This window comes from Pteropus vampyrus, unplaced genomic scaffold, assembly GCF_000151845.1.
Source record: "Pteropus vampyrus isolate Shadow unplaced genomic scaffold, Pvam_2.0 Scaffold48, whole genome shotgun sequence".
Lineage (NCBI taxonomy): Eukaryota > Metazoa > Chordata > Mammalia > Chiroptera > Pteropodidae > Pteropus > Pteropus vampyrus.
Window position 1 is genome coordinate 35525 of NW_011888829.1, and position 15890 is coordinate 51414.

At 43.4% G+C, this 15890-nt stretch overlaps 1 protein-coding gene across 1 annotated transcript in view; it reads right to left on the bottom strand.

Moving 5' to 3' along the window:
- Positions 1-15890, bottom strand: part of MGAM2 (maltase-glucoamylase 2 (putative)) — a gene marked incomplete at its 3' end in the record, with an annotated part of 72843 nt that overhangs the window by 34469 nt on the left and 22484 nt on the right. The window contains 10 exon segments of the mRNA XM_011359544.1: positions 493-571; positions 1425-1549; positions 2001-2057; positions 2955-3039; positions 3182-3336; positions 4230-4346; positions 4883-5054; positions 9715-9832; positions 12067-12151; positions 13008-13121. Of these exon segments, the coding sequence (XP_011357846.1) occupies positions 493-571; positions 1425-1549; positions 2001-2057; positions 2955-3039; positions 3182-3336; positions 4230-4346; positions 4883-5054; positions 9715-9832; positions 12067-12151; positions 13008-13121 (1107 nt within the window).

A 15890-nucleotide genomic window follows, 5' to 3' on the forward strand; every position in this document is an offset into this window, starting at 1 on the left:
TGCACCAGGTATCTACCCTGCTGGGCCAGGAGGTCCTCAAAGTCAATGCCTCTGTCTTATTCATCTTTAGCCCCCGGGTACAGTGCAACAAGGAACAGCCGATCAATAATAATAAATGCCAGTTCTGCGAAGGGCAGGATTTTTATATAATCACATAAGCTTATGTGAGGTACTTAACGTGGAAGTCCTACAGTGGCAAATCACACTGTGTGAATTAGATACTTCCTCCTCAATAGTAACCAAGCAGTGGTTTTACAAATCTGCTAGCGAAATGTATTCCTTGGTTATCAATAATGATACCCAGAGGCGAGACTAAGTAACCTAGTCAATAACATACAAGTTGCTCATTTGAAGTCGATTTTAATGCATCGTGCTTGGCCAGCCAAACTTCCGAATAAGCATCGACGCTAATGGCTGAGCGCCGGCCTGCAGCGACTAAGTGCGCTGAGCACCGCAGTGATGGAACCACCGTGAGGAGGTACCTGGAGACACGCCATCATCCCAGTACAGTTCTCCCTTTGCTTCTCTCTTATAGTCCAAGGCAATGATGAGTCCCAGGGAGTTCTTCCGACTGTAAAAGAGCAATTCTCAGCTTCGGAGCATGAAGAAGAGGTAGAACTATGTTAAACCATCTCCCTTCGTGCCCCACGGATAGATAATCCCGGAGCCTATCCCAGAAACTGAGTAGATATTGACCTTGTATGGAGATGCGGAACGTAGGTGTGGGTAGACTGCGGAGGTTAGTAGGGAATGAGCATGAGAAGAAGAGTCGAAAGCAATGGCTCCTGCTGGAAACCGGGTTCATGACAATAGTGACGATTGGCACTTTGGGGTGCTTACCGTGTGCCAGGCACTCTTGTAAGTATCCTATACACATTAAATCATTTACATTATTTCATTCGAGCCTCATAATAGCTCTAAACAAGCCAAACTATCATCATCCCTGGGTTACAAATGATAAGCAGAAACAGAGAATGAGTTGCCAGGGTAACACATCTGGTATGTCATAGAGCTGGGGCTTGAACCTAAACTTTCTGGCTCTTGGTCTCGAAGCTCTGTTGACTTTCATGTGATACTGTCATCTCCTATTTAACTCGCATTCTCTCACGCTTAAGAAAACCTACTTAAGAACCATTTCTGACCATAAGGAAATCCTCATGAATGATTATTTTGACTATTCTCAGAATCTGATTCAATCCGGAAGTGAAAGAATATGAAAATATTAAGGAACCGAGGCTACATTTACCCCCTGCTAAATGAAGACGCCCATGTTGGGCCGCCCTTGAAAGGAGGGGAGGAAGATTCCTGCCTGGAGCTGCCATCCCTTGGTTTATCCATGTTAAGTCCCCATCTTAGCCTCTCCCACAGTGCCCTGCCCCTAGAAGCAGGAGAAAAGTCACACCTGAGAAGAGCAGAGCGCTCACCTTGCCTCCGTGGTGGTGTTTGGCTGCTGGGTGGGAAATATGTAGCCCCCTCGAAGGTGAAGTCCGATCCTATCGGCGGGCAGCAGCATCTCCACCAACTGCTTCCGCCACTGGATGGCCACCCCCTAGCCAGCAAAGGAAAACGGATCAGATAATGGGCTCTTGGGGCAAGGTGGGGTCTTGGAGATCTGCTAGCTCAGCCGCCTCCTTTTAAGGAAGAGGAAAACAGAGACCCCAAAATGAAGAGCCTCGCCCGAGGCTCACAGGTGATAGAGAGCGGAGCTGTGCCTCCAGCCTGCACTCTCTGTGTTAATGCCACGCTGGGCTCTGATTCTCTCGGTTTTCACAACCTAAGTCCAGCCAGGGCGACATAATGAAAGGTCCCATAAACCTATGCCAGTTATTCAAATTATTTCATTGCACATTTTGGAAAGGCCTCTTCACAGAAAAACACTCACAATCAACTAAATGTAAAGCCTCTTATTATATGCGACCCTAGGCCCCCAGCACTGCCACCTGAGAGCTGCCCCCTCTGCTGCAGGTGGGTCTGTGGGCCCAGGGGGCTGCCTTACTTACTGTCTCGTAGTCGTACCAGATGGCATCTGGTATGTATGCTTTCACTTGGTCCACGCCCTGGGAAAAAAAAACGATAACAACGAACAACGTTAGCAAGTCCCTCGACAATGCACACAACCACTCCCCATGTGGTGCATGGGCTCGTCTGACCAACCCTGAGAGATAGCTGGGGTCTGCCCCTTCTCCGAATAAAAATACAGGTGCTCAGAAAGGTCGGGCAGTTTCCCCAAAGCGGAGCTGTACCTAGAAATTAAGTTTGTTTTGCTTCGAGGCTCCTGAACTTTCTAAGAGAAGCAGAGAGCGTTCATTCACCGAGCCGCCTGTGTAATCGGGTAGGTGGAGGAGAGCGACACAGCAGGCCCCCCGGAGAGCCTTCCGGCGGGACCACTTGCCGGTCAGCAGGACTTGCCACGAGATGGGCTTTCGATGTGGGTACATTGGAGAATTTTCATGTTTATAAACGAATAACCGTAATTCTGATCCCTCCCTACCTCCCCACGACTCACCCCTGCCCCGAACCACACTTAGGGAGGTACCTGTGGTCCTTCGTGCAAGGACTCCACGGTTATTGCCTCCGCTCACCCAGCATCCTCTCCTCCTCCCAGCTCCTCTCCCTCCCTCTTCTCTCTTCCTAACCCCTGGAGCACATCGCCTCTGGTGAAAGGGAAACCCAGACAGATGGCCAGCCCGAGGCATGCAAAGCCCTCTCAGTGTCCAGAGGCTTGAGGACGAAGGCTTTAACATAATCTTGCAAACGGAATCTGTTTGGCTCGGGGAGGCAGTGGGACCAAGAATTACTATTTGTCTAATTTCTGAGCTTTCGTGATCTCTCCCTCATTTGTATTCATGTTTATACTTAAATGCAACCGAAGAGACTCAGGCCCAGCTGACTCAGCTATAGAGCCACGAGAACAAGTATGATATCCCGCCCCGCAGTTCCGATTATAAACGCACTTCGTATAAAACAGGTGTGATGAGGAGTCCAGGCCCCCATAAGAACTGCTCGTGCACCTCCCACGTCGCCGGGTCCTGGTAGAACCTGGAAAACAGAGAGGCGGGTGAAGCTGCCGACACAGGACAGCAGCGCATTCCGCGCCAACAAGGAAACGGACCTTGCCAATGCCAACGTGGGAAGCACAATTTCGATCTGAAAGGGAGTCTTTGCAGGTCAGGACACTCACTCGTGGACCAGGGGCCTCGCCACAGTCTCCCCAAGGCTGTGAGCTCGGTAGAAGAGGGTGTAGAGATAGGGCAGCAGGGTGTAGCGGATGTTCAGATAATGTCTGGAGGAATTCAACAGCAGGGAGTCTTCACCGAAGGCGGCGGGATCCTGGTCCTACAATGTAAGCAGTTACTAAATATTTCCCTCAGAGAGACCATCTCTCTCTGGACCACTAACGGCTGGGGCAGCCCGGGGAGAAAATACATTGAATATTTGACTATGAATCTTTCCCAAGTTAGAGACATTGGGCCAAGTCAACTACTGGAGCCAAAATGGTTATCAGTTAGTTCCTCTGATGAGCTACAAAGAGCTAAACCACTCGATTTGAAACAATTCAGTTGCAGGTCACTTCATCAGAAGAAAGGGTACGCCACCTTACTCCACCCGCCATCACTAAAGATCTCCTTGGGAGGGACTTTCAACCCATGTTATACACCTGCCCACGAAAAAATATGATTTTGGATAGAAGAGGAGAAAGACAGGATACGTCATGAGCAGTAGCGGGGAGGCGTCTCCCAAACCACTCATAGGAAGACAGAACGTTGTAACAAGGTGAAACGAATTTCAGATCCTGTCCCTGCCAATGAGGAGTCGTTTCCCTTGCGTTCAAGTAAAATATCAGTAGACTCCGATTGTCCCATCTATGTGAGGTGGTGACAGGTGAGAGCAGCACCACGAAACCAACCCCCCTTCTCATCTCTGCTGCTGAGTTTCCAACGATCAAACCGTTATATCTATGTCTATATCTCTATCTATATCTATCTATATCATCTATGTCTATACCTATATCTATATCTATATCTATAATCTATATTTATATCTATCTATATATACCCCTTGTCCACACACCCTCACCCCAATATCCTACTTTTCAGGCCTATCACCCAAAACTTATTTGTGGGCTCCTGCACTTAGGGCCAGCCTGTAGGATTTTCTTTGGCCCCGCTTTAAGAACAAGCAGACTGCACAATCCAAGGAGTTCTCATCACTTCTCGTGGAGACCTTACCCTGAATCCAGGCCCATTGTGATTCCTCGAGAGTGGATAAAATGCTCCAAGCTGCATCCATCTTCTGCACAGCTCCTCTGTGACGTTCTCCATGTAACCACAGATGTTGGCACCTACCTAGGAAGGGGCACACACACAAGCATGGTGGCCAGGGAGAGGGGAGAAAGCACTGCCTGTATACCTATGTGATAAGGGAAAGGAGCATCTCTTAGTCCCACCGCTCTAAAGAGGTCCCAGGCTTTCAGGACAAGCTCTGGCCAACTGGGAGAAAGAAGCAAGTGGGCATTACAGATTGATGAGAGGAATACTGATTATTGTATCAAGGATCACGCTCAATAATAAGTTCCCAATTTCATACTTCGCTCTTCACTGACGCTTCGTTGATGGAATTTTTCTGTGATTCTAATATGTTTTACTTATGGTAAAATCTTATCTCCTTCCTGACCTCAGAGACTCCATGGATGACAACCCAATGACAAAGCGTTATCATCCTGTCTTCAGAAGGCAGCTCACAACACACGTAGAAATGGATTTTTCCAACACATATCACAGTGAGACATATGCTCCTTGGTTTTCAGACCCCTCAAAAGCTGATCGTGGAAAGAATGTCAAAGGACAAAGGGTTAAAGCTCCTTGGCTGAGCGTAAACTCACCATGGGGATACCAAACAGGTTGAACTCGAGGATACTGGGGATGGACCATTGGAGATCATCCCACTTGGCCGCGTTGTCCCCCAACCAATGAGCAGCGAATTTGCCAGATCCAGCAAAAGTAGAACGGGATAAGATGAAGTTCCTTTTATTGGGGAAGATAGTCTTCATGGCCCTGAAAAGGAATATGCCAATTGAACGTGAAGCAAGCTGGGACTGTCTAGGACATACCTGTACCAAGGGCAGCAGTGGGCTTCCCAAACTCAGAAAAAGTATCAGGGTATCGTGAACCAGGGGAGCGAACTAGATTAGCATTTTAAAAAGCTCCTTTCTCACTTTTGGATAAGGTTTCGGACCTTGCGTAAGACAGTACGAACCTCTACAGTCCAGCTGGCCAAGGAATTTCTCTAGGCCCCTGTCCTGATTACGTTTTCTCCATCCTGTGAGATCTGGTTGAGCTCTGGCCCTTTGGGTTGACAATCTATCGGAACCACGGGGTCTTGGCCCCATCTTCTCCCTCTAGAAAAAGTTTTCCCAATGTCCCTTGGTTCCATGCCTTGCTGCCCACTCATGATCCTGTTTAGCGCAACACCTGCTCAGGTGGGAACCCCACACCTGCTGCTTGCCTGAGAGGGGCGTTCGTGCACCAGCCGATCTCTAGGTGCCTGGGATCCTCTGAAGTTCCAGAACTTATTATTAGCAACTCCCAGTGTTAGGGAATCTTAACCTATGCAAACTAACATTAAATGGAATGCATCTCCTAAGACGACATATGATACTCTTTGTGAAGTTAAAAGCAATTAAAATATAAAATGTTACTTTCATCGTATTACAGATCAAATAAAACTATATAGAAAGGAAAGCAAAGGAATTCAGAACAAGGAATTCAGAAAGGATGGGGTGGGGATGGGGTGGGATAGACACAGGCTATTTTCCTAGCTTTCATTCAGAACACTCTGTTGCAAAGAAATTTTACTAAAGTGCCCCTCCCTGCCTTCTTCCGTGCAAAGCAATTCACAGCTTCCTTTAGTGTTCCAAAGCTGAACAATAATACAACTACGGGATGGTAATACCGGAGTCATCACTGCTTCTAGCTCTCTGCAGGCGAGCTCTGCTATCTTTCCTTCCAATAGATGGTCTGAGACAAGTGTGCCACCAGGTACATTTCCTCACAGACACTATCACAGCCACCAGTGCTTCCCCTCTTTGTATTCCCAAGGATGCTATGGGGAGTCTATACATGCAAAATGACTTAAAATGGCCAAAGGGAGAAAATTCTGAACTAGAAGGCTGGTTTAAGAAAGTGAAGTGTTCCATTCTGACAATTTAATGACCAAAAATCGGGGGCAGAGTGGAGGAGAGGACTCATTGTCCAACTCCTGTCCTCATCTGTCCTTGATATAGACTAGCAGCTCCCTTGCCTTTACCCCTGGCTAGAAGGTTTATGGCACTCGGCAATCATCAATCATGAAAGAAACACATTCGGGTTATATAAAATGAAACTGAAAGAGGGATAAAGTTATCTGGGTTTCTGGTTTAGGGCCAGGCTATTATGGTAGTACACACTAAATAACAATCTAGTTTTTTCCCACTTAGAGGAAAAATATAATTCAAAGATCCTTAAGTCTCTATTCTGCATTCCTCAGGTTTGACCTATTTATGGTCAAGTCTTGATCTCAGAGAGGATCTGGTCTCTTTCTGCTTTCAGCTCAGATAAAAGTGAATTTCATTCTCTGGGTAGACCAGTGAATGGTTTATGGTCCCCAAACTATATTCTCAGCTTCCCAAATATTCATCAGATCTATGACTTAAATTCTCCTGATGTCCAGATTCTATTGAATGAAAATCTTATCTGTTTTTTAACCAACTCTGCCTAATGCCCAAAGGCCAAGTTCCACTTATGGCCACTGTTCTCTGGGAACTTAGACCTTTTACCCATTAACCAGAGCTATTAGAACATATTAACCAACGCTGTCATGATTTTATGGCACTTTTATCACATGGAGACACAAGCAATACAGGGATTTGAACACCTCTTTCCCACCTCCTGCCCTCTGTTACTCTCGCTTTCTCGGCCTGGCCATTTATCCACTCCGTCCCCACCTTCCATTCTTAGAAGCATCTAAGAGTCGAAAGAGAGCAGAACAAGGGGGTCTCATTCACCTAGTTTATTTCCCTGGAAAGACGGAGTAAGACAGAAAGAAGTCGGAAATGAGAAGATAACAAAATCGCAAATCTGTGTCCTTCTTGAAGCTTCTCTTTTGTCGAAACGAAACCTTTTGCATTTACTGGACAAGGACTCTGTCTCCCGGACAATCCAGCATAATATTAAGTCATGAGGGCAAAATGGTGCTGGAAACAAAATAAGCAGTCTCTGTCTCTAATTCATCAGATCCCCCGTGGGCCTACTCTGCCTTTCTTCACTTCCTCAGGCCAGGCATTTATGCAACAAACAGGTCTTTGGGACACACAGTGTTCCTCAGGCTGAAGACGCAGGGGTGACTGTGCCCTCGAGGAACTTACAGACCAGCAAAAACAAACAAACAAACAAACAAACAAACAAAAAACTAAACTAAATATCTAAAAATTACAATACGAGATGTTTGCATAATAGGCATATTGCAATAGGAACAAAAGTAGCACCAAAAAAGAGGGGGATAACCAACCGTTTCCTGAGACCGTCAGGCAGGTTTCCAGAATTAACATCCGAGGCGAGGTTTTAAAGATAAGCGCGTATTTGCAAAAAGAGCAGGGCGGGGAAGAGCATCAGTGCAGAAGAACACATGCGAAGATTGGGGAGAAGGTAATAGCGTTTCGATCCGGGAACAATAAGCAGTTGTGTCTCGTCAGAGCGGAAAATAAGAGGACTAGCAAAGATGAGAAGAAAAAAAAAATCTAAGAGTTAATTTATGAAGTGCCTTACAGTTTTGCTAGGGCGATTGGATTTATTTATTGTATAGAAAATACCAAGCCACAGATGATTTTCCACCGAGCGGACGTGTGTTTCAGTAAGGTCACTCTGACAGCAGTATAGAGCAGTGCTCTTTAAACTTTCACATTCATTCGCTACGCCTGGAAATCCTGTTAAAATGCAGATTCTGATTTCCACGGTCTAGGGTGAGGTCCCAAGATGCTATATTTCTAATATGTCTCCAGGCGATGCTAATGTTGCCGGTCCTTGGACCACACTTTGAGTAGTGAGAATAGAGGATAGATGAGTGGGAGATAAAGCGGAAGTCAGGGAAGGGCAACCAGTCGTGGGACTAGCGTAAGCTTTATGTGCGCAGTGAGCAGTGACGATCTCCTAAATTAGGAAGTGTCAGTGGGAGATAAAAGGAGACAGTTATAGAACTGTTTTTAGAAGTTCGTTTTAAAAGGATTGAAGACAGAACTCAAGGATGACACCAAGTTTCTCACTCGCGAGTCTGAGAGATGAGGTGGGTGCTGCTCCTGACCAAGAGAGGGAATGTAACGGTTTCCGACATGGTTACCAGGCAACAGAGTGAGAGGCGCGGTATCGGAGGAACTATCAGACAGCTGGCAGGGGAGGTCGGAAGGTAGTTTTGGACATCTGGGTCTGAAAATCAAGGAGAGACCTAAGCGAGCATCGGAAATTTTAAAATTATTAGAATAAGTTACAGTAAAAACCGACAAGGAATAAAGTGCCTATTGCGTTGGCAGCGAAGGGAAAAAAGAGGCCTGGATATTGACGCCTCGGATTTATCAATAATGGAGGGTAGATGGAAAAGATTCAGATATGGAAGTTGAGAAGGGACAACTGGAAAGAGAGGCCTGGATGGAGCAGTGTCTCTCAACCGAAGCGTTCAAAGGATGGTCAGTGAAGTCAAATGAAAGGACTGAGAAAAGCCCCATAAAGCACATCAGAGTCTCCCTGCCCCTACTCCGTGGTGGGGACCACGGAGTCCTAGAAGCACTAAAACAAAACAAGCAGAGAACGTCTAAGACATTCTTTCCTAAGCCACTGGAAGGCCCCGACAAATCTCCGAATACTTTAGCTTCCCCATCTGTTTTGTAAATCTAAAACTAAAATCTTCTTAAGCTTAGCCCTGAATTCCTTGCTCTCGTAGGTGTAATGATTATATTTTACCACCTTCCAAGGAAGGAACTTGGTGGGGGGAGTTTGCAGGGAGCTATTCCCCCATTTACAAAGTTATTAGCAAAAGATCCCTGTGACAAGGTATCAAAAGGACTGAATGCTTTGTAGGAAGCATCTGTCTTTGTTAGACAGAGGAGTGGTGCTGATGGTGGCAGTGGTGTGTGGTAGCTTCCCCGCTACTGCCCCATTTGTATCTGGGGCAGAAGGGAGAATTGAGAGGGAGATGGGGGCAGGCAGTAGCGGGGAAGCCAGGAGGGCGTGGTATAACATGGCCAGGTAAATACGGGACACTCGGGTAAACCGGAATTTCATATAAACGATGAATAATTTTTCGTATAATTATGTCCATTGCAAACTTAACTCGGTGTCTTTTATTTTTATTCGCTAAATCAGGCAAGCCCAGTGTGGCGACCCTAGCACATTCAGTAATAGGACCCAAGCAAGGGCTGACTTTCAGTTAGGGTTCTAAATACCTTGCACATCATTGCCTACTAATATCCTTAAAACCATTAGGCTCCTTAGTCATAAGCCAATCGAAAACAGTCCTGCGCAGAACCTGGAGATTAGATAAGACCTCTTAGGTTGCCTGTCAGATCTGAGTTTTTAGGTCCCTACAATCACAAAATATATTCGAAAAGACCCATTTAGAGATGACGAGGGAAACCTCCTATCTGCCAGCTGCCCACATCTGGAATCGTGGGGAAAGCCAAGTGCTTACGTGTCGGTGGCCTTTGACATGTAGTAGCCATACAAGCTGTGGACATCATAATGAAGGTTCTGGAAAAACTCGGTGTCCATGCAGAGGGTGCCTGCGAAAAGGGAGCGGTCCAGAACTCCTGTGGGGGGAGAGACGCATCAGTGAGGCACCTCGCTGTCAACCAGCCGGAACAGGCATCTGCTTCCTGGTTCCTGTAACTTCCCCGCCAGTCTCCACCTGACAAAATCCTTTCCCGATTTTAAATTCTGCCATCAATTTGCATTCCCCCGAGCTCACAAAAAATGGTGCTGGCAACTGAGAAATAAGCCCAGAGCAATGGGCAGTTGATCTGAGATAAAATAAAACACACACCTATATCTACATATATTTAATCAAGAAGAATTGAGTGTATAAAACACAGATATGAGGGCCGTGAAAAATGAACATATTCACTCTTATATTACAAGCACTCGCACCTCGATGACCTTTCTTTAAAAAAAAAAATGAGATATGATATTTGGGTAGTTTCATGAATAAAAACTCAGATCCTGCCTCTAGAAATCACCATCGTTACTGCATTTCCCCCTTTTTTCATGCCTAAAATGCACAACGTTTTCTTTCTTGTGGCTTGCAGTTTTGTTCTTCCCCGCCTCTCCCTTGTAGACCAATCACTGGGGGCCACGTCTCCCCTCCCTCACGGAGCCTGGCCTGTTCATAGGGCCTCAGTCCGAGGCACAATTCCAGAAAGTGGTGGCACTAGGAAAGACTGAGTTTGAGTTTTTCCCACCAGCCCAACAGAATCAGGATTTGGAGAGAGATATTACATTCAATTATAAAATATAAAGAAATTATATTTCTGGTATAGCTGAGATTCACAGCTATACCAGACTGAGATTCACAACCACAACAATGATAAGAAAGGACACTAAAATTTTTCCATGCACGAAGGTAATTTATCTAAATCTTTCTCACACTAATGTGTACTGTCCAATCCTGAGAAGGTGGGAAGCAGACCAGCTATGAGGCAGAGCAGCTGGTCATATGCATGGAGGTAGACAAAATGCTTGCCGGGAGGTAGGGAATGCGGTGCTTGCCAGAAGAAGGGAAGAAGGTGATAGGATTGCAGTGTGCTATAGGAAACAAACAAACAAACAAACAAACAAAACTTAGTTTTGGCTAAGAAGAAGATTAAGAAATTCAAAGGGAAGTATGATAAACTGATCCACAGTGAAAAAGATTGGGGGAACACAGACTGAGCAGAGAAGAATAAAGAATAAGCAGGGTAAGCAAATGGTAGATTTCACAAGAAGTTAAGTGGTTTGAAGTCAAAGTTCATCCTAAAATGTTCTCTACTCTTTCAGTGACCAAAAGGGATTAAAAACAAAACAAAACAAAACAAAACAAAACAAAAAACAGCTAAACCTTGGCTCAAGGGAGTAAGTGAAGTGAACAAATCAGAATAAACTGGCAGAGACTGGCCAGATGCTCACCAAGCCAGTGTTCTCTTCCTGGGAGTATAAGATTATATTTCACATTTTTGTTGAAGTTTAGCTGACGCTCTGTGATTGGACTCTGGCCAGAGAAATGTGAGCAAACTGAATACACGCCACTGCCAGGCCTGTCTCTAAAGCTTCCTCTATCCTTTCTCTCACCTAGGAAGCTGGAAACAAAGGACTCCGAGATAGGAGAACCAGGCAATGGAAGTAACTGGATCCCCGAGTCACTACTGGGATGAGAGCCACACATCCCACGCGAGAGTATTATATAAGTGAAAAAGAAACTTTCACTGTGTTAATCCACTGAAATGGGGTCATTTGTTTCCACAGCATAATCAATCAATCAATCAATCAATCAATCTCACATACACACACAAATTCTCTCAAAATCTGGGACAACCAAGTTGACTTTGACTAGAAATGGGACTTATAAATAGGAAGGACTAATAGGAACCATTGATTCTTTAAACTATTGGTAATAAGCTAAACAAACACATAAAAAAATTAACAAGATTACAGATTTACTCCAATGGAAGGTAGTATGCACTTCCAATACTCTGATATCCTCACAAAGTTTGAACTAGAACCACCTGAGGGGTTTGAAGGATGTAAACAGGTAGAAGAATGTAGACTCGAGAGAGGAGGTACAGCCACGCGGGGTATGACCTTCACCACATGCCTGCCCTTGGACTATAGCAGGGAAAAGGTCCTCAGAGACCAAACAAGGCAGCACAGTCTCCAGGAGAGGGTGGACAGAGGGTTGGGGTGGGGCCCCTGGAACTGGGAAGTGAAATAGCTCTCGGCCACGCTGTGTTCCACGGAGGTTGCTTTAAACACGTCCCACGCCTTCATCATCAGCCAACAGGTGCAAACTTACGAGGGGTGAAAGGAGGAAAGTTCAAGCTGTTGTCTTCACACTCACGAGCAGAATTGGGGAGAAAGCTAGAAACTTCATCCATTTCCTTCAGAGGCACAAAGTACACAAAGTGGAAAATGTTACTGATGATATACAGTTAGCTGTTTACTGAACTGGGAGGCAGATATCTGGGCTCCCTTATTAACTGATGCTGGGAATCCTAAGTAATCTTCCTAAACTTGCTTGACCCCTGTTGTATCTTTTGAATTTGACTGTACCTAAGGTGACTTCCAATTCTAAATGATATCAGGTACATTTTACCTTTTATACATTGATTTCAATCAGTTAATTAAGGAATATACCATTCCAAAGGCTGATTCTTATAGGTCGTGCTTTTATTGCTGCTAATATTGTTTCCGTATTGTTTTAAAGAACCTAATACAGGGTAATAGTCTATTTTATAATTTCCTGTCTTTTATTCCACTCGATGTGGGGCAAAGAGAAGATATAATTAAAGTCACATCCATTTCTTTACAATAAATTAAAAATAGGTGATATGTGATCCCGTAAACAAAATTTCTAAGAAATGTCACCACCTGCTAGCTTCTAAAAAATAAAAGGGGCCCATTAAATTGGTCTCTAATGATTAAATTTTAATGAATCACTGCTACAAATAATAGGAACTGTAGTTTCTAAAAAACAGTATTTTTAAGCTGAAAGACAGTTAATGGAGGAAAAAGCTGAGGCCACGAGTAAGCAAAAAACTTTCTCAAGAAGAAATAACCCGTTGGTGGCAGACTGGAATTAAAATCCAGGGTCTCGAGGGGTCTAATTTATTGCATTTAAGCTCGGCATTCAGCAATGTCAAATAAATTATTTTATTCCAGCTTAGGATCAAAGTTCATCTCAAAACTCGAAGCATCCATTTCCAAAAGAAGTTCGATCCTAGAATAACAACTTACAATCCACACTCCATCAAACTCCAGGGTCTTATAAAACGCTTGGAATTCTTCTGTCCACCACTGAGTACAATCTGGATTACTGAAATCAGGAAAGACCGTCCATCCAGGGTACCCCTAAGGAACAAAGGAGGGTACGGCAATTAGTTTGCTTGATGCTTCACTCACGCATTTATTGCTGGCTAATATTTCTTCTGTCACAAACCCATGTACCTTAGTATTTCGGAATCAAAATCCGCGATTCTCCTTCCCCCAAAAATTAAATGATAAAATAGATGCAAGCAACCAAAAGAAGACAAAAAGAAAAGAAAAGAAAAATAAATAAATAACAACTGATTATATAGATAAAAAGCCAACAAGTATCTTTTTTCTATGATAAAAAAAGTAAAATTTTATTATTTCAGGCCAATTGGAAGACCTGTTTAAGATACCAGAGAGTCTAACTATATAATATTTTAGAAGAGAATGACTGAATTTAATGTGTTGTTCATTAAAGGTCGTCTAAAACCTGCTTTGAATAATGCTGTTTATAAATAAGACATTGGGTTTTTTTTTTGGGGGGGGGGTGGCATATGAACAATCTTTTTCAAATGGTTAAATAAATTTTGTGCTTCTCACTCAAATCAAATATTTCTTATTCTGTCTTCTCTTCCTATCTATTCCTATCAGATTAGCTTTTAACATTTTCTACAAATAGCACAAAGATATAGTCATAGCCCAATTACTATAAATTTGAATTGACAGGATACAAGCCATGGTGCATATACTCTTGCTTATTTCCCCAACAAATTTATAGGTTGTCATTTAAGGACAACTTTATGCTCAGGCAATATAACGAATCAATCTCTCTCTCTCTCTCTCTTTCTCTCTCTCTCTCTCTCTCTCTCTCTCTCTCTTTCGATCCTGGTTCTTTGTATTAGGTGAAGGGCACCAAATAATAAACAGAGCTAATTTTGAACTTCAAGAAACAAATGGTGTTACAAAGGTGTTACCTACAGCAAGTCTACCTAGAGCAGACCCAGGAAACGTCATTCTAACCAAAGTCCTTTATAATTAACCCACACCATCTCCACTCCTACTACCTCTGCCAACATCTCAGATCAAATGATTCATGCTATTTATTGGCCAACGGAGGTAACTTATCTAATTCAATTTTTGTGATTATATGCAAGTTCCTAATTATATACCATTCCAATATGAGTACTACTGAAATGACTCATGGGTCTGGATAATCTACTTCTTAGATAAAACAATTTTTATGTGACCATGACCACCGATTTTGTACTCGTATATGAATATCGGCCTGTCTGATATTTTAGAAACTCACTTCAAACGAAATAGCAAAAGCAAAGAATTAGTTTGGAGAAGGAGGGCAACTTCTCTACTGTCTCATGAAAAGTCAGAATCAATGAAAAAGAAAGTAAGCAGAATTAAGTATTGCAGACAAAGTCAGTGACAGGGACTAAGTGAGCAGTTAGGTAAGGGATTGATAACCCTGAAGAGACAAGTTTTGCCAAGTTAACAGCCCACGCACGACAAGAGCTGCTGACACATGAACTTTCAGATGGAGTACCAGTCTCAGTAAATCTCCCATAATCCAATCATCTAGGGCTGACCCTACACAACACTGAAAGAGAAGGTTGCCTACCTGATTTGATTTAAAATACTCTCAAATGCTCAGCTGCCCTGAAGATGGGTTCCTCAATGGCCTGCTCCAATGCCTGAAACTGCTACCTCGGAATAAAGGCTGGGCTCTATCTATAAGTCTCATGTAAATTAAAAATATATTGGCTGAGACAGGTTTCACATTAGCCTATCAGCATCTTGCTACGTTATCATAGCTGAATTTTTGTCTGAGGAAAGAGATCGAAATTATGAGGCAGAAGAATTTTAAGAATAAATGACCTTTCTTCTACTACTATATTGCTTCTCAATTATCCATATCATTAGAGGGTTAGGGACTAGCTTACTAGTGACTAGGTCTTTATTATTTTCACTGCAAAAGAGAAATGAAAGTTATGCGATGGGATAAAGGTGCTATCACTATAATGGCAATCATACTGCAGTATATAATGGACACGTTGTACACTTTAAATTTATACAACATTACATGTCAAACATATTTCAATTAAAAAGTAAATCCTTCTGAAATTTAATCATTCGATTGCTCTATCTACTGTTTTAAAAATAACAGAAACCTCGAAAGCCATGAAAACAAGCAATGATACTGTAACTTGCCTTCCACCTGTCTTCATATCAAAAGCACAAACTTTCCCAAATGACTGTAACTTACTCTGATTTTTTTTTTTGAGATATTACCTGCCCAATGACAAAGCCATTGTCCCACAAGATCCATACTCTCTTTTTACTTCCATTCGTAAAGGGCTGGTAGTCAGAATCATTTAAGATGCCGGGATTCTAATGAATGAATAAACAAAATAATAAATCTTGCTTTTATGCATTTCTTTTGCATTTTTAAAGGAAAAACTAAGCAACAGAATAAGTGTTTAAACATACCATAATAATTACATATTTTTGTCCTTGATCATGTAAGTTCTTGGCAAAATCTGCGAGACCATGAAAAGCCTTTTCATCAATAGTGAAATCCTTCTTTGCATCCATGTAGTCTATGTCAGAGTACTGGACATCCTGGAAGATAGTGCTGGTCAGTTAGAACCCAGGAAATATTATCGTGCTGATAATTCTGGTTCTCAATCATGAAGACAGATGTCACATTTCTTAATGGTCCTGGAACTCTCAGGACCCGGCTTCCTCCTAGGAGTAAATCAGCCCCTTCTGAGAGATGCAGGTGCTCTTAGGTTGCAGTTTTATCTCTTTGCCCTGATAGATGCGTGTCTAAAGTGCTGGGAAGAACTTGTGGGAAGG